Here is a 20,192-nt window from a genome sequence, read left to right as displayed (position 1 = left end):
TGGTCTTGAGAATAATGGTACGGAAATTTTCCCTGTTGGTTTCCTCATTTTCTTGGGAAAGTACCATTATGTTATTTTCAAACACCCCTAGGGGTGGAAGAGAATTTGAAAAATGCAGAATAATGAGAGTAAGAATTTCCCAGCATTTTATGGAACCCGAAGGTTCATTACCGTGTTCACAAGAGCCCTCCAATGGTCCCTATCCTGAACCAGATCTATCTAATCAATACCATCCCATCCTATCTCTCTAAGATCCATTTTAATATTGTCCACCCACCTACGCCTTGGTCTTCCCTGTGGTCTCTTTCCTTCTGGCTTTCCCACCAATATCCTATACGCATTCCTCATTTCCCCCATTCGAGCTACATGACCTGCCCATCTCAGCCTCCTCGACTTGATCATTCTAATTATACTTGGAGAAGAGTACAAGTTATGAAGCTCCTCATTATGCAGTTTTCTCTAACCTCCTGTCACTTCATCTCTCTTCGGTCCAAATATTCTCAACACCGTTCTCAAACACCCTCAGTCTATGTTCCTCCCTTAATGTCAGAGATGAAGTTTCACACCCATACAGAACCACAGGCAAAATCATAATTCTGTACTCATATATTCTAATTTGTATGTTTTTGGACAGCAGATGAGAAGACAAAAGGTTCTGGACTGAATGGTAGCAAGCATTACCCGAGTTCAATCGCCTCTTAATTTCCTCCTGAATCAGGTTTTGATCTGTTATCATTGTTCCCAAATATCTGAACTGTGCCACATTTTCAAAACATCTGTTTCCTATCTTTATGTCATGATTTTGCTCTGCATTTTGGTGACAAGACAGTAACATATACTTAGTTTTCTCTGTGTTTACTTCTAGACCAACCTCTTTACTTGTGTCAATTAAAGTTTGTGTGTTTTTCTTTATGGTATCTACATTATCACCCAGTAGTTCACATCATCGGCATAGACCAACAGCTGAATTATGATTAACAATATACAAAATATTGTATTATTCTCTCATGAGCATTAAAAATATTTGTTTACAGTGGGCTTACTATAGTTATTAACAATCCTCCTGGAAAATTCAACTAATATTTTTCAATATATAAGACACACACATCTTCCTGGAATATTCTGCTTAAAGTCTGTGAATGCATAACAGGGCTTTCCTTCTAAATTTCTGCCAAATCTTACTTTTATTGTTTGCATCCTACTGTGTATTATATATAGTATTATACAACCATCAACATGACACATTCATAATAAATAACCAATGTTCTTGCACTGCCATTCATTTTATTACGTGCATTTTCTACATGTTACGATCCAGCTGGATCATTATCAGGCAATTTTTAATGAAATTTACTACTCATTATTGAACAAGTAACAATATAATAATACTGATTATTTATTACACATTTGTTGTGTTGACAGTTGTATGATAATGTGGCATATCTTATATTTAACTAAGTTTTCATTTGGACAAGTGGTAAAAACATAAAAATGCACATCCATAATCAGAAAAAAAAATAATTTTCATAAAATATTCTCATTTAATTAACAGAAAATAATAATTGCACAATTTTACAATAAATTTTCCAAATTTAAAATTACACATCAGTATGTAATGTCATGTCTACAATGGATAAAAGACGCTATTATTTTTATGCGACATTTTAAACAAACAAGAACTACATTCCACCTACCTGTAGGAACATAACTTTATTTCTGCCTCTATATTATAATGCTGATTTTCAGACATACTTTTATCATTCATAATCAGTGAAAAAATATGTCAAACACACTTTTTCTTCACAGTGAAGCTACAGCACCATTCCTATTAACTTAACTTTAACCCTCCATTTGCCTTGAAATAAATGGACCTAATGTGGCAGGCTGTGCCATGCCTGCCATGATCTGATCTGACTGATGCTTGAAGCCTCATCTGCTACTGCATGTAATTTATATAGAAATGGTACAGCAATGAATAATAATCTTTATGCTTAATACTTTCTGCTTGACCTAATCCTTCCAGCCCCCCTATGGCCCTGGGGTCAACAGCCTATAACAGAAATGACTATCAGGAATATTCTTGGGGGTAAAGGGTGGCCAGCGCGTAGGGCTGACAACCTTGCCGCCATCTCTGAGCCAACTGTCTAGAAAATGTGGGAACCTCAACATCTCACAACCCTATGGGCCTCCATGGCCTGTTACAGGGATACCTTTACTTTACTTTTTACTTATCTTCTGCAGCAAGGTCCCTTTTAATGTCAATGTTTGCAATAAAACAGTCTAGCAGTTCTTGTGTGTCATTAGATATGGCAATAAGAGGGTTGAAGTCTCAAATATTTATGTGAATATTATGAACTGTAACAGTAAATATGGGCAGATGTACTACTGAACTCCATCTACATGATATAAAGTGCTTGCAAATATAATTCACCACAGAATGATACAGAATGTTCATAATGAACAAACATCATTATTAAACTGCATCGCAAACAATTTTCTTACCATACCTTGGATATAACAAATTATACACTTCTGATTTAGTAGTAGTCTTTGGTATGAATCTCTCACTGTTACAACATTGTATACTTTATTTATTATACAGAGGGCATAACCTGTGCTAATCCAGCAAACAGCATGGGAGGGCTGTTACTTAAAATATTTATGAACTGCAGGTAGTGTTTCATAAGATCTGTACAGACTTTAGAGATGCAAGGGTAATTTTTAATGGTGGATCAGGAAGGTTCAAGGAGGAAACAGGTATGGCATATTTAAAGGCACTATTGAAATCTGTATAAAACTTTTAAGTTTCATATAACATTAACCCTCTAATGAACAGTGGTAACTACGTATACCATATGCTTTAAATGTCCAAAGGCTTTGAAACTTGTGTGAATTCTGAGGTTCTAATGGCAATGACTATGGAAATCACAGTCTATTAAGACGTGATGCTATGTCTTCTTGCACACTATTCCCAGTGTTTCAGAAGAACCTCCTGCTTTCATGACTGAAGAGTATGCCAAGCATGGAAAACATGTAGGGAGAGGCATGACTGGGGAACTGAGTGAACAAACAATAGACCTAAGTGAGGAACATCAGCCCTTTAAAGAACTATTTTCCAAAGACAGAGTAAATGGAGAAATACAGACTGGCTGAACCAATGGGAGGCAGAAGGAAGTTAGGAGAAACAGTAAGGAAACAACATCCATCTAAAGGGATAATATTCTTCACATTATTCTGCTTTGTCCAATTGGTTCTTTCAGGGACTTGGTCCCTGTGGTGTGGATAGGTTTGCCTGGAGAGGAAGGACTAGGACCCTAAGCATATCAGGAGTAACAGAACAATGCAAAGGAAATAGCCCCTTTGAATATGGAATGCTTCCTTAGTCTGTTTATCCTGACTATCTGCTGGCACAAGACTGAACTTCATGTTTTTATATATTACTTATGCATGTAACCTATCGTTACAATGAAGCCAGTTTGAACAGACATTGATGGAAAGGGTTACTTCTAAGTGCATAACAAAACAGCCCTTTTAAATAATACAGGACTTCAAAATTGAAGAAAATTTTGAGCATTCTAAGGACTGTCTAGTTACATATGACACAGGTGAAATTACCATTCACATCACACACTTGTATTAACTGACATATTTTTGTACATGGAATGGAACAATTATATTTACTTTGTAGTACACATATTAAAAAATTAATTCAAAATGTTTATAATTCCAATATTACAATATTACTATATATTGTGCATTTGGTTTCATTAGAAAATCCTACAGTGCAACCCCCCATTTAAGGTTTCTTTGGGAAATAGTGCACTTGAACGCCTAAATTCTGCAAATTGTAAAATGATGGAATTTTAACACTGAGGTTAATGACTTGGGATGACTGAAATTGAACGTTAAATGAGAGGAAATGTTAAACTGAGGAACGCTGAATGGGGTTCCAGTGTATACAGATTATGGCTCCATTTCTTTCCTGTTGTAATCAGTCTAATTACAATGGATTCACAATTTTGTAAGCCTTAATTTACAATATTCTCTCATTTAATTTCAATGATCCCAAGTCAATAATCTCAGTGTTAAATTACTTCCATTTAAGATTTTTTTTCAGTTTAGCATTCAAATCCACAGGTCCCTAAAGACACCTTAAATGGGGATTTTGCTGTAATCATGGAACACAAAATTACAGCACACATTGAAAGGTCCCTTTCATTATACAACATATGTAATATAAATCAGAGTATAAATGCCAATATCAGTCTGAGTTATCAGAGCTGTTTCCTGATAAAACTATTTTATCTCACCTCTACTGAGTAAAGAAACATCACAATCTATAAGGCCATAGATATGCTACATACACATAGTTATCTTGCAAGAACTTCAAAAGTTTATAATCAGAGGATTTCACCCTCATAATAGGACATAAATACTGTGTGACCAATGAATTTAAAGCCTCAGAAAATATGTATACTACAAGATTCCACTTCCACCTTTGTGAAGAATCTCTTCCTTCGCTGCTACATCGCCCTCCTCTGTCTCTCTTACACTGGCCATCACCACCCAATTTATGCAGCTGTTGAAGGGCATAACAGATAATTCTGCAGTGCACAATAAAACAATCCAATGAAATCATATTCCAGCAATTCACTTTACTCTGCCAATATTATCACTTTCTTACTAAAAATGGATCTGGAAGAGATTTTCCCAAGCTGCAAGAAACAAATGCAGAACCATCACATCTATTGTGAGGTCAGATCCATTGGTCCTACATTTGCCAATACCACTCATGAAATCAAACTTTAATGCCCCATAATTTTAAACACTAGAAAATGTAGATGTTTCCAAAACTGTGTTAAAATATAAATCTGAAGCCCCCCAAAAGCAAGGAAGACCAAGGAAAAGGCGGAGTGACCTTTGAGGCTGCAACTGGCATCAGTGCCTATGCCATAAAGAGAAGAAGATAACATTACAAATGAGTGGTGAGCAAACATTTCAAGTTGAAAAGTTCTAAAAAAAAATTCATATATCAAACATTGACATCATTTCAGATGTGATAACATCAATGCCAGACCATTTTGTAGGAGACTTTGACAGTTAGTCTGCTAACTTTCCATCCCAATTAAAGCATTCTTAAAACAGATGTTATATTTGTTTGTGTATTCATCCCAAACATGGCTCAGTTCTTCCACTTACATATTCATGAATACTTAAACCCTTCACTGGTGAACTTAATTTGAGTCTGTGTTCTCCAGATTACAAACACACAAAAAAANTAATCCATTCAGAAAACCATGGTAAACAATGCCATATGGTGCTACAATCTTCTGACAAATATAAGAACTACATGCCACAACTATCAGACCACAGAAATATCAGGATATAACACATACAGCCACACCCTGAACACGCAAGTTTTCTGGGATATATTGAGCAGAAACAACAGTGAATCATGGAAATATTCTGGGAACACCAATGAAGAGATTAACTCCATTATTTCAAACATGATCCAACTTCAACTCAAAACTCGGTATTCACCAATGCCAAAATCAGTGTTCACATATCTGTGCTACAGCCATGATAATGCTGAACAGAACTGAACTCAACTGGGTTTCCAGCCTGTTCAGTAATGTGACCCTTAGTTTTCAGGATCCTGACTAATTGTTAAAAATTGACAAAATGCTTAAATAACAGTTTGAAAACTGTGTATTTATTTCATATTCACCAAAAATTCATGAATCTGTACAGCTGTAAATACACTTTTTAACATTTAGAAGCCAAAATATCTGACCACAATGGAAAGCACTGTAATCTAATGTAGAAACAAAAATGATTAATGCTTCAATTACAGCCAAGACACAGTACGGAACATAAATTAACTCCAAAATCCATATAAATGTTGTGGGAAACTTCAAAATTTACCCCTTAAGATCACTGTAATGGGTTTTCAATTCTAATATGATATATCCAAGTATATCAGAACACTGCACGTTCAAATATCACACAAAATGTCATACAATTATTAACATGGTAAATACATATAACATAAAAGAATAAACACAGCAAATACATATAACATACAAGAAAAATACTCTTTCCGGTTTTTAAAAGACTGTACATCTAAACTGACATACCAACATAATTTCTGGTACCTATGCCTTCAGCAGGTAATAAGACAATGAAGACAATGCTGATATTACAGGACCAATTGTGCCTAGGTACGAGTGTATACAAATAATTTAAAGTTAACAGAAGGTAGTGTGTGTTACAGGTCTCGTTTGGAAGGTGGTATGAGGTGATCTGGAAGTTCAGATGGAAGATCATGCCCATCCAACTTGACGTTAATAAGATGCATAGCCAACGCAAACTCATCTGCATCCAGGAAACCATCCTTGTCAATGTCGGACAACTTCCAAATCTTTCCAAGCACTGAGTTCGGAAGCTTCGACTTCACCATCTCACTCTTAGCGGCTGAAATATAAGAAAAGAGTGACATAAATTTACGAATAAAAGTATATATAACATTAGCCCTAGGAGGTAACAATTACCAAGACTTTTTAAAACTGAGAAAGATTCTATGCCAAAATTTTGTGTAAACTGTTATTTTTCACATATCAAAAATTATAGTATACAAAGGTAAAGGTAGAGCTGCCTTGTGCTTAATTAATTAAGCACCATGCCTTGAATATGCATGGGGAAGTGGAGGTATAGCTCCACTATTCTTGACCTCAAACTAGAAGGTGAGTGGTTAGCTTCATGCCCCAGCCACTTCATCGCTGAAGAAAATGACCCCAGTACCCACTGGATAGGAGGCTGGGTGGACCCCACAGGCAGTCTGGACACTATAAGCAAGAGAAAAATCTCTTGTCCCTGTTTGGGGATTGAACCCTAGCTGTCCAACTTGTAGCCCATCACTATACTGTCTGAGCTATCCAGGCTCACAAATTATGGAAAAAAAAAAAAAACTCCGTGATTTCAGCCTGCAAGTGAACCATACTGACCGAGCGACCGCCGCTTGTCGGCAAAGTTTAGTGCCAACTTTTGCGGATAAAGAGTGTCGCGTAGTCAGCACAACAAAACCCCACAGCTGTTAATTTCGGTTCTCTAGACCGGAGCTGCTGTTTCTTTGAAATAGCTCCTCAATTATCATCACAAGGATGAGTGGACCCCATTCCAGACCCACTACTACTCCGAAAAAATCTGGTAGTGCCGGGAATGGATCTGTAGCCAGGAACGCTCACAACTAGACTACAGAGCCGGTCACAAATTATATAAAACAATGTTAAAAACAGTTACAATGTACAGATATGAAACATGGTTCAAGGCTGAAAAGGATACAATAAGTAGATGATAAAGCAAAAGTGAGTGAACACACTAGTATGCTTTGCATACATTTCCCATCTTGTATTCTTATGTGCACGGAATATGAAATACTGCTCTGTGGGTTCTAATGTCACATAGTCTGGTAGATGGTTACTAATATTTCAGTGGAATATCCTACTTCCACTTTCACATCAGAAGAATAAGGTGAATTGGGGAAAAAAAATGGTATCGATATGGAGGGGTAGCCTGGGACAGCATTCCTGAATGAATCACAGGAGTAAGGAGAACAGTGTAAAGAATACTGACTCTTTGCTTATTTCTGTATTTCCAGGCAATGCTTCATTATGGGAGCTTCCCAGCATAACTAATCTGCTAAAAGTACATATGTGTATATGCATACCGGAACCCCAAAACAGGGTGAAGAAAGTTTAACAAAACTGGATGTGTAATTTACCTGCTCCAGTGACTTTCCCATCTACAGGGTTGAGTGTGTCAAAGAGGGCATCATACTTGTATCTTTCCTTGCTGACTATCCACTCTGGCTCACCAGACCCTGCATCAACGCCCTCACCTCGTCTGTAGCCAAATGGACTCACAGAATCTTCAACTCCTTCAAATGCTCCACCTACCCCACACACACAGTACATATAAGAACAGCTACAAAACTTGATGTTATTCAGTTGTATGCTACAGTTTGTATTCTACTTAAATATAAAATATACAAATTTTGTGATATTTTGGAAATATTTTTATCACAGAAAAATAGTATAAAATTCTATACCTTCACAATCACCTATTTTGATAACACGGGTAGTGACTTTTTAAACACAGGCACTAAAGATTGCTACCATGACTAGAGAAGGCTGACAACAATTCTCGATAGAACTCAGAGTTCAACTTTGGCAGCTCCATATTGATGGTACCTCATATAAAAATGAACTGACCTACCATGAAACCCTTAAGGGCCACTCTGAAATTACAATTTCACTGAGTATGGACACTATGAATGTGAGATTTTCTGGAGAAGCATTTATATAGTATCGAGATAGTACACTTAACTGAGTAAAAATATGCACTAAACAATAATATTATTTAGTGACACCTATGAAGCTGTTCAGTAAAAGTAAATACTGAAATACGAACTCAGGATACCTCCCAGTGTCACCTACTGCTGTGAACATATATATATATATATCACAACCAGGCCTGGAACTGGGAGTAGACGCAATATACCTAGTTCCAGAGCTCTTTCCTTATGAAGCTATTTCCAGTGTTTAAAGCTCTTCCTAGCAATGAGGATGTGTAGGAATGGATCCCCTACAGTTAACAACAGAAAATACACTATGAACTAACCACATGGAGCTGAGCCCTTCTTGAGAAGTCACCAGCTGTGCAGCTATTCAAGAATTTCCTAGCATTTTATGGAACCTAAAGGAACCCTCCAATGGTCCCTTTCCTAAGCCAGATCAATCCAGTCCATACCACCACATCCAATCTCTCTAAGATCCACTGAAAATGCACCATATATGCAGTAATACATATTCATTATTCCCTGGGATTTTCAGCTGATGCTTGTGTGGGTACCTACTTCTGAAGCCCCATTTCAACCCCTGATTATTATATATTCAGGCATAAGTTACAAATTTCCCAAATAACAATACTTGGTTAAATGCACACAACTGGAAACTGCAAATGTAGCACCAAGCTTACATTGATCTTTATAGTCAGTGCCATGGTCAGCAAATGGCTCCAACCACACGAATGTCAACAGTATAGGTTTGCACATTCCACCCCCAACCCTTCCGAAGTATAAATGTGATTAGGCTTGAATGCGTTAAAAGTAGAAAGGACCATACTTATGTATCTGCAACCCCCAAGTCAGTACTGCCAACTGTAGACATTTACTTGTAAAAATAAGACCCGAAGTCCAACTTTACAATTTGCCTATAACAAGCCCATAAGGCTTGGACTAGTGGTTTTGTCTTTTTGAAAGAAATGTCTAAAACCTTCTAAGGTAAGGCTTTGGATTTTGATTTTACATATAAACTTCCAAGATCAGCAACACTAACATGTAGACAACATGTCAGTAAGGATCTCAACTTGCTTTGATCACCCATTAATAAGTTCTTAAACAATTTTTCCAACTACTGTCCTCCATAAAAGAATGGATGTCTTTGAATAGCCATAACTAATTACATACTACAAAGCCCTTCTTGAGATGAAGATACAGTGAAACTCCCATTTAAATTCTGACTGGGAGACCAATGGATCTGAACACCAAACTGATTAAAATCTTAATGGAGGTAATATAACACTGAGTTTATTAACAAGGGTACTGGAATTTAACAGAATATGACCTTAAACTGAGGAACATGCAACAGCAAATCCACTGTAAACAGGATGACCATGGAATTTGTTGATTCACACCAATATATCTTATCCTGAGCCACATAAATCCAATGGACATCTTATTGCCCTTAACTTTCTTGTTAATAATATCTACCCAGTTACATTTAAGTCTCCAAAATGGTCTCTTCCTTCTTCAGCCTAAAATTTGGTGTGCATTTCTTGTTTCCCCAGCATACAGTGCACCATTTAACATAATTATTTCCAACCTTTCACAAGTGGTTCTGACACAATGTGGACTTCTTCATGAGGAATCATGGCCATGAGTCGAGCAATGTCCTCTGCCAACATTTTGTCCACCACCTCCAGCAGGCGTGGCTTCAGTGGATGGAATTTGGTGAAGTCATGGTGAACAAGGTATTCCTGCATTTTTTTCATTTCTGGGAAGTCCCCAGGTGAGATCTGGTGTTCCCGCTGTAGCTGATCATAAATCTGTCCCAAGTTCTTAATCAGCTCCTTTTTCTTGCCGTCTTTGCCGAACATTGATGGCATGTCCTTCCTCAAAGCACTAATGATGTATGCATGAACCTGTGAAACAAGCAGCCTCTGTTAATATTCTGTGGTTACAAATGTCACTGCTGAGTGGCCCTGCTTCACATTCAATAGGTCTTGGATTAAACTCTCAGCCAAGTCCCACTATCATAATCTGGTATCACACATTAAAAGAATGTTGAAAAGGTGAGGGCATGTGATTAAAATGGATCAAACAAACATGGCTATGAATTTTTTTGAAAGTTAAGTCAGAAAGTTAAAGGAAATGGGAACGCCCAGAATGAGATGGCTTAAAGACACAGAAAGTGATTTATGACAGCTGGAAGTGAATATATGGGAGGCAAGACACTAATAATGAAGAATACGTATTTGTCCCAATGAAGGCCAAGGTCCTTAGAGGGCACTACGGCCAAGAAGTAAGCTAACAAACTGTCATTAAACAAACCAAGAATGAAGTATCCTAAATACAATGAGGCCATGGAAAAAGTCCCATGGATGGAGGGGATAACGGCACTTTGGGCTTCCCCTTCTCTGAAAACTGCTGTATTCTTCTCCAACTCCTTTATTCTGTGTGAATCAGCCACAAGCGCTTCTTGCCAGTGAAAGCTATCACTACCAACATTCCTGTGACCAGAATGGGCGGACAAATTGAGAGGAGGGGAAATATACCAGCTTGAGGGATATACGGAAGGGCAGACTGATGATACTTCTTTCCATGGCCTTGGTATAAGTCCAAAGAGCAGAGTCCTTGTTCCAAAGGTAACAGTAGTTTAGACATTCAATACTCCCCCTCCCCCTTTTTAATTGAACCCAGAGATTCGTTACTTTGATCACTAGAGCCCGCCACTGGATAAACAANGTTACTTCCTTATATATATTTGAGATTTTATGTTTTATAATAAAAAATAGGATATATACTACCCAGTATTCTGACGTACATGGCTATAATACTATTCATAAACACAATCTGTATGTTCAATTTTGCAATACTGAGCGCTGCAAAAGAGGGGTGATTGGTATGGGAACCAAAATATTTAATGGCCTACCGACTGAACTAAAAAGTGTAAATAATTTTAATGTTTTTAAAAAGATGATAAAACTTATTTGTTGTGTAACGTCTTTTATTCTCTTCAGGAATTTTTTAACAACTGTTGATATGGACTGCTTGCTGACAAATAAATCTGTTTTAGATAAATTATTTATATGTACAGGAATATGTTTTAAATAGTCTGTTTGTATGTTGTAAACAATCTGTATATATGTTTTAAATATTTTCTCTAGTCTTAGGTATTTATTATTTATTATTCTATATTCATGTACTTTGAATGTTATGCTTGATGTAATGTTGTTGTTATCTGACATGTCCAATTGTAATTTCTACAGCTATGGATGAAATAAAATGAATTGAATTGAATTGAAAAGCTGACATGTTTGCTGAAAAGCCTCAGTCAGGAGGGCCAATCTCTGAGATAAAATCTGAACTAAGGACCTCTCAGAATACAAATAATCTGCAAATACTTGGCCACAACATTCAGTGGCATTATCACTGCCTTTTACGTGATTTATAATGGCTAAAGCTGCTGAAGTGGTTAGCAGGAAGTCTGGACAACCCATTAGTTCACCAGAAGTGGACAGCAGTTCAGAAGATAAAAGTGTGAAAGTAGAGAAATGGACTGAAAGCTGGCTGTGGTCAATCACTGACTATGCAGCATTACAGCATCCAACTGGAAAGACAGAATTTCTTTTACTTTTTCAATTTCACACATTTCTGTTGGTGACCTTCACATCCACATACCCGAGAAATAATAGCTTATCTCACGTGGAGAAATTAGTGGATTGGTAATAATGAGTAAATATGCCACCAACATGAGTAATGTTTCGTATGGTAGTCTTTTGTTCCAGGAACTAAGAAACCATAATCTAACGTAAAGGGATCATTTTGGTTGTCACATGCTGGTATTTCAATTGACATTTCAAATGAGTTTTCTTAAGATACACCATTTTGATAACTCTTTTATATAAAAGTTACGTAATATATACATAAACACACACTTTCCTGGAGATGAACTAGTTACTTGAGACAATGAAAGTAATAAAATTCTAACACACTGATAAATGACAAATTAGCAGCATACACTGTCTAAAACACAGATGAGGGTTCATCATTATTGCATAATGAGGTAGATAATTATATCATCATTAGGAAGTTACCAGATTCTATTTTCAGCATACAATAGGAACCAAGTAGATTCCAGAGGGTTCTGACAACAGTGCACAACACTCAGAATTACTGGGGTTTTGGACTTCGTCCATTGTCTAAAAACCCAGTTATTCCAAATAGGATGCAAAATCACTATACTGAAGATCTCCTTCAACACAGAGGACATTCCTTCTGTAAGGCTGCTTATTCAAGATGTTTTAATCAGGCAAACTACAGCAGCATTAGATTTGAAATTCTCACGGTGGTGGCCATGAAGGTTAGTACCTTCTACCAGACTGCACGGCATCACATCCCAGAAGGCAGTACTCTTCATAGTAGCAGTATTTCCAGTAATAGTTAACTGCATGGAACTAAGCCCTTCTTGAGAAGCCACCAGTTGCACAGCTACTCAAGAATTTCCCAACATTTTATAGAACATGAAGGTTCATTACTGTGTTGTGAGAGCCCTCGAAGTCCCAGTCCCTTTGTAACATTTCATAAAAAACTTATTTTTTATGCTGAGCAGTTGTTAGCACCAAGCCCAAACCTCCAAGACGGAGGACAACCTCCTGTCGGCTGTCTGTGACTGCTTATCAATATATTCGCAACTACCCTCCATATCTGGAGGCCATCCCCTCCATCTGATAACCGAATATGCACCATGCAGCGGTGAGAAAGGACCCACTTAAAACACAGGATCTCCACTAATACAGACTGATTAGTTAAAAGTAGTGATGTGTAATCTCAGTGCTTCACACCATATTTGTAATTTCTTAGGGAGTTTTCAGGGAACAGAATGTCCCCAGATAATTTATCGGCCAATCACATTGACAATTTCTAATAAACTAACTTACTTAATACATTTATGGTTTATTTAACAAGATTTTGAATATCTTTGATTATATAATATTACATGACAGGATGTTAGTGAATAAATTGAAAAGGATGTGAATGGAAGTGGTCATGGCCTGACTTCACAACTGTCTGTCTGAAATCATATGGAACAAAAGTCCTATGAATTCAATAAGACCTTTGGCATAGCAAATTTTGTTCCCATTGTATGGTGCACACACAGAGCAGGGTGATCTCATATGCGTTTTATATTTTTAAGTACAGAAAGCAGTCAGTCTTCACCTAATATGTATAAAAAAGAATCCTCTAATAATTCTTAACTTTCACACCTTACTGAACAATACAACCAAGCGAGTTTACCCCATGTGTGGCACTATGTAACAAGAATGGGAAGAGTTGAAAGGTATTGGGTGAAGGGGATAGCAACATGGAAGAATAGTAGGCAGATTCATAATCTGTTTGAGTTAAATTTTTGTATTACCTTGGCTAATCGAGCCCTTTTGATTAGATCATTCAACTTCCGCAGAGCAGCATTCCTTGGGAGTGACTGCATATCTTTGAATAAATCTTGCTCTTCATCTTCAAATAACCTACCAAACATTAAATACTCATCAGTTCAATACAAGAGTTAACTTTTTGGACTTTAGTTGCTTTATTAGAGCAATGAGTTTCTCACGTCACATAACATAAATTTACAACTTACCTCCTGTTTACATCATATCTGAGAGGCTGATCCCAAAATGAACCAATGTACACACGTGCCACTTCTGGAGTTTGTAGTACTTTTCCTAGAGACCACATTAATGCACCATAAACTCTCATAAGCTGCTGGTGATCTACCATATCGGCTTTATTAAGGACAATACGGATTTTATCATCATGTCCCCGCAGAGCTTCTATGGACCTTCTGAATTCATCAGAAATGTCAAGTTTATGTGCATCAAATAACAGAATAATTCTATCCACACGTTCTGCAAACCACTCCAAAACACCGGTGAAATCATATCCTCTATCTACACGTTGCTTTTCACCAGACAAAATACCTGGAGTGTCAACAATTGACATACCCTTAAGTACTGGGGAATTTACTAATGAACACTGAAAGCGATTAAGAAAAGCATTCCCAAACTTTGTTAGAGGTCGAAACTGTTTCTTGGGATCTACTACTAAAGCATTTCCTGGAATCACACCCTCTTTATCATCATACATAACCGCAATGAACCGATCTGTAGTTGGTTCTGGACCAATTCGTATTCCTGGGAAATCCTGTTCCAGTAAATACTTAATAAATGTTGTTTTCCCTGTAGAATATTGGCCAACAAGCAGTATCATGGGTTTTGCATCGAAATCTGGATCATTCAACATCGGTGAATGAAAGTCATGAAACTGGTAGAACTGTTCCAAGGGAAGTAACTTAGTTTTATAAACTTTTTTGAGCCCTTCCACAACATTCTCAAACACTTCAGGTGTTTTCCTGTTTTCTTCTCGATTAAGCCAGCTGAACATTTTTACACGTGTGCACTGCTCACAGTTGTCAGGCTATACTGAAAATGCGATCTGCCTCACAATTTCACACCTCACACACCATTACTTGGCAACCGACTGACTGGGCGTATTCTTCGCACGAACTGGAATATTGGTGACGTCATCTTAATGAAAATGATGACTAGACAAGACAGAGAACTGAAACTATTTTTTTAAATGTTTTAAAAACAGCTGTGAAAATCTAAAGATTCAAATACTTGCATGCATCATAATAAGTAATCCAAAATGGAATTATTTATCTACAGTTTCCATGATAACCGTCTAATAAAACGTTTAAAGAAAATCTTCACTTTCCATGGTAACCGTTTGTAACATAGCTATCTGTTGACGAGGCCTTTGCTATTGTTGATTTCATAAGTTATGACAACTTTAAAATATTATGTTAGGACAATGAGGATCTCGATACCATGCAGAAACATTCTCAAAATCAGTGCAGCAAACTTTCATTCGTTGGTCGGTTCGAGCGGTTCGAGTGTACTGAACACGTGTATGAAAAATTAATCAATCGAAAAACTTTATCGTACCCCAAGCGATAAGAAGCATATCAAGGATATTAAGCGTCCCAAATCCTGCTCCACCGCTCTTAGGGGCATGCTTGAAGGGCTTGAAGTGAGCTGCAGAGTTTAGGATGTGGTTGGGACTGTGGGAGGTCGGTCCATACTGAGCTACTAATTAACCCTCCACTACATTCAAATGGTAGACCAAGGAAGGATGGAAAGAATAAATAACATGCATTAGCTTAATTAAATATTAGAGCAGTGCATAAAAATGGGGGGATGTGGCAATTTAAGCAAGTGAGAAACTAAGCTCCTGAGTTTGAAAATTCAAAAAGAAAAGAGCCCACTTGTCCTATGAATAATTTGAGATTGATGAACTGTGAAGAGATGCTAAAAATTGTTTGGAAACTTGTCCTTGTGTTGATCGGAATGTTGGGTTAACTTATTTGATTGATCACAAAAACAAAGGAAGAAAATGGGTGTCAGTATGCTTTACAGTTTTCCTTTTCACTTTGGGTCAAACTTACCATTCATAATTATATAAAATGGAGAAAGGGGAGGCATAAGGTTGGCATATATAAGACTACTAAGATGATTTTTTGCCCATTTAGAGGTAGAAGGATTGTTATGATTTTGGGCCTCAAGAAAGGTGCTGCACAATATTTTACCACATGTTCTTTCTCCTCAAGCACTGATTTCAGATCAAGAAGAAGCAGGAAATTGTTACTAGATGACACATAAAAAATATTGGAACTGAAAATTATCCCTAGCTCCAAATGCGACTGGAATTTTATGAACTGCACCTGTACCACTGCAAGTCACTCCAGTAAATGTGGTGACTATGGCAGTTAGATGGGTAGTAAATGGGGTTACCACAGGCATGTATGCACCTGAACTAAGCCGTACTCTGGTTGCTGAGCAGACTCCATCCCACATGTCCATAAATCCTGCTCTGCACTGTTCTCCACCCTCATAGCTGTGGGCTTCTCAAAAGGGCACTCTGGACTTGTGTTCCTTTCAAGGATTAGAGGGAGGTGGAGAGAGGAGACGGTGTGTATGCTAATGTAACATGTGTTACTGATAGCTGCCATCACTCAGATTAACTGTGGTCTCTACGGAAGTGTGATTATGGAAACTCCAGGAGTCCTGATCACTGCTTCAGTGTTCTTACACTAGGTAGATAGTTTTATGTTAGCCAAGCTGGCCTACATTCCTATGATGAAATATTTCAGCAACATCCTCTGGGTTGCTTTTGAAACCACCATTCTGTAATTACCCTGTTGTGGTCCTTAAGGACATAAGAGCAACCTCGATTAGAGTTTTTCTGGCTACATTGCTGACTGCTTCCATTTACAAAAACATGTTTAGGTGATACCATTAGCGGCAAGGGATTTTCGAATATTATGATTTCTCTAACAAGCTGTATAATGTTCAATGATTTTTAGATTTACCCACTATATGACTGCACAAATGCCTGGTTCCTAGGTATGTACAACAATCCACTGGCTATTCTAGTTATTGAAAGACAATATTCTGGTGGCATATTGCATTAACTGTTGACATTAATAAAATCTTGAAATTTCAAAAATAAAGTTTCTTAGTTTGCATACATTTGATGTTGTTGCCAAAAAATAATTATTTTTCACACTATTATTATCTTATTAAAACTCTCATGTTTAAACATGCCTTAATTTATCCCAGTTGGCTTGTTTCAACTATACACATGTGCAAATTATTGTGCTGTTTCATTTAACTAGTCAGTCAGGGTCACTGTTATCCATGTTACATGACAAGAGCTTGGTCTTCATGTTACAATAAACTGTATTATTAGCATACACAGGAAATATTACCTAGGACATGAAAATCTCTATTGATAAAGGCATATATAAAGTTTTCTGAGTGCTTAATTAAGCATCACAACATGAAGACATATGGAGGAGTGGTGGCATAGCTCCACCATTCTTAACCTTGGCACTAGATGGAGGTTAGTGGTCAGCTTCAAGCCCCTGCCACTTTACTCCCCAGGGAAAGTTACCCCAGTACCCAAGAGACAGGAGGCAGGTTGGGCCCTACAGCCAGTCTAGATGCCATGAGGAAGAGAAAAATCTCTTTCCCCTACCGGGAATAAAACCAAAAATTTCAGCCATCCAGTTTGTAGCCTGTCCCTACACCTCCTGAATTACCTGTTGAACATACTAAAATACACAACATGTAATGAAGTAAATTACCTGGAAATTTTTATGATGTCATTAGGATCATGTAACATTGCCTCAAACTCCAGCCATTTATATTCAGCTCTGCCTGCATGTCTCTCTGATGCAAATGTGAGGTTATTACCAACAGCTGTTATCTGGACTATTGCCTATGGCTCACCCCAGCAAAGAACTTCTTTTAAAATTATGCTAAATTGTGGATGTACTTTTTATGACAATTATAATTAATTTATTATGAATGAAAGCATATATATAGTGTACCGTAGTGAATGTAATTTTGACTCATGGTTAGACTGCTGTTGGAAATTCACCACAGAGTCCAGATTAGTTCTGAAGACCATCAATCCTCTTATCCAATGAATAAGTAGCTAATACAAAATAAATTCAAACTGTTGAGATGTCAAATGGCCAAACTTACTGAACATTGGTGTCACACATGACAATTTTCAGAAGTTCAAGAGCCCAAAACAGAGAAGGACTGGATGGCATAGGTGTTTAGGTATGTACTTTCCATGCAGCTGACAATTTACATTCAATAAATTTGTAACAAATCGACTAATATTACTTTCTGCAAGTCACACCAGCAGTTCAAGAGAAATGCATGCAGCTCATGAGCCACAGTTTGGCCATGTCTGTTATATAGAGAGAACTCTTGAAATAAATGATGTTACACTACATGAAGCAGAATTATCAAGAGTTTGGGTGCCTGCCCTCTGCACTGATAGTAACCGAGTCATACAAATGACTTTCCTTTACACTATCTACTGCACACAGGGTAGTTCCTCTTGTGAAAACACTAGTATGCATGGATTCAGTTTAAAGTGAGAGATATTTGGAGGGAGAGAGAAGAATCTCATTCACATATGTGGGTGGGTTCAGTTTCCTGGTATGAATGCCTCGGGCAGTGAGCCAAATCAAATGTTAAATGGGGATATTGTGCAACACAAGGTCAAAACTAGACATATCAATCTACATGTATGTCTCTCATGGTCTGCCTGGTAACTCAGATAAAATGCACTGGAGTTAATTATAACCTTGTATCCTTTTTTTGTATGTTACAACACATTCTAAAAATATCACTTGTGTAAAGGGCACGGTATTCTTAAAATTCAGCAACATATATATTTTATATAAGGGTTTCCAGTACCATTTCTCAAACTTTCTGTATAATGATATAATTAGTTCCAGAGCATGTTTCAGTCACTGTGTCATACTTCCATTATGCATTCCCCTTTAAGAATAACATGCATGATTGTTTATTAATCTTTTTGTGCTTAGAATATAAAAGTTTGTGACAATGGTACATTTAGCACAAATATTATGTTTCAGGACATTATCCATCATCCTATTTTCATTTAAAAACACAGCATTTTGGAGACAGGATTCTGTCTCTGTCTTCAGGTTAAACCTACTCAGTTGGTCTAAATCAATAGACATTGTGTTTAATAGACAGAAACAAGACAGTGTTCTAGACAAAAACAGCATGATGGATAATGTCCATAAACATAATATTTGTACTTTCTGTACTTGTTTTTATTTAAAGAGATCTTATTCTTATGAAAAAGTTAAATAGTTCCATCCAGTGTGACTGTTTAAGGTTTTTTTTTTTTTCTTATTTCAATTATTCATGCCCTTGCATGTTTCAGTCTTCAGAGACCATCTTCAGAGGGACACCTTTACATCAATACAGTTAGAAGACACTATTACAGTACATGTTCTAAAAGTTAAAATACAACAATACAAATAATATACAATTGGGTGTAAAATCTTGTTCTGTTAACAATTTCCATGGCAGTCACTATACCGACTACGCTACCCAGGGTCAGTAGGTCATAGTAATTACAGGCCACATTGAACTGCTGTTACACAAAATGAAAAACTGACGAACACCGCTTTTATAATAGCTTTGAACTGTATTTTAATAATTATTTAGCTACGTCAGGATCAGAATGGTGATCTGCTTGCAGATTCCCTCAATATTTTGAATAGGTGGAAGAACTACTTCTCTCAGTTGTTGAATGTATAAGGGGCAGTCAAATGAAAACGGGTCACCACGCATAACTCATACGGCATGCAAGTTGGTAACACTGGAATTGCTTATGGTACAAACATCTGGTGGGGACTTGGGAAAGCACAGTGACAATGTGCCCTTGCACACTATTCGTTTGTTTATTGTGCTGGAAGTAAGGTTAGGGCTATGTGTGGTCGTCCAACATCAGTAATGGAGGTGGGTAAAGTCACGGTTCCGCACATGCCATTGTGACAAAACACCTGCTGTACTGCACACAGTGGGTTCCACATCAACTCATGGAGGAACAGAAGACTCAGAGAATGGCTGCATCACTGGGTCACTTGTAACGATACCATGAGGAAGAGTATGCTTTTCTGTCCCGTATTGCCACGGGGGATGAAACTTGGTGCCAACATCTTGAACCCAAGAGTAAACGGCAGAGCCAACAGTGGAAAAACATGAATACTCCCCCACCAAAGAAATCCAAAGCCGTACACACAAGTTCCAATAAAGTGATGATGACGTTCTTCTTCGACTGCCAAGGGCTCTCTGCTTGTCGAATTTCTCGAGCATGGGGCCACAGTCAGTGCACAGCGCTATGAAGACACTTTGCAGAAACTGAGACGTGCCATAGACTCAAAACGCCCTGG

General features: G+C 37.4%; 1 protein-coding gene across 1 annotated transcript in view; it reads right to left on the bottom strand.

The window, feature by feature from the left end:
* Positions 1 to 5,269: 5,269 nt before the first annotated feature.
* LOC111863286 (EH domain-containing protein 3) overlaps positions 5,270 to 20,192 on the bottom strand; it is a 47,142-nt gene continuing 32,219 nt past the window's right edge. Inside the window, exons 8-12 of the mRNA XM_033750996.1 lie at positions 13,980 to 14,815; positions 13,758 to 13,866; positions 9,942 to 10,260; positions 7,781 to 7,951; positions 5,270 to 6,474 (exon numbers count right to left, since the gene is read on the bottom strand). Of these exons, the coding sequence (XP_033606887.1) occupies positions 6,269 to 6,474; positions 7,781 to 7,951; positions 9,942 to 10,260; positions 13,758 to 13,866; positions 13,980 to 14,815 (1,641 nt within the window). The 3' untranslated portion in view covers positions 5,270 to 6,268. The remainder of the gene's footprint in view (positions 6,475 to 7,780; positions 7,952 to 9,941; positions 10,261 to 13,757; positions 13,867 to 13,979; positions 14,816 to 20,192) is intronic.

This window comes from Cryptotermes secundus, unplaced genomic scaffold (assembly GCF_002891405.2).
Source record: "Cryptotermes secundus unplaced genomic scaffold, Csec_1.0 scaffold9, whole genome shotgun sequence".
NCBI classification, from domain to species: Eukaryota; Metazoa; Arthropoda; class Insecta; order Blattodea; family Kalotermitidae; genus Cryptotermes; species Cryptotermes secundus.
This window is presented reverse-complemented; position numbering and strand designations above follow the sequence as displayed.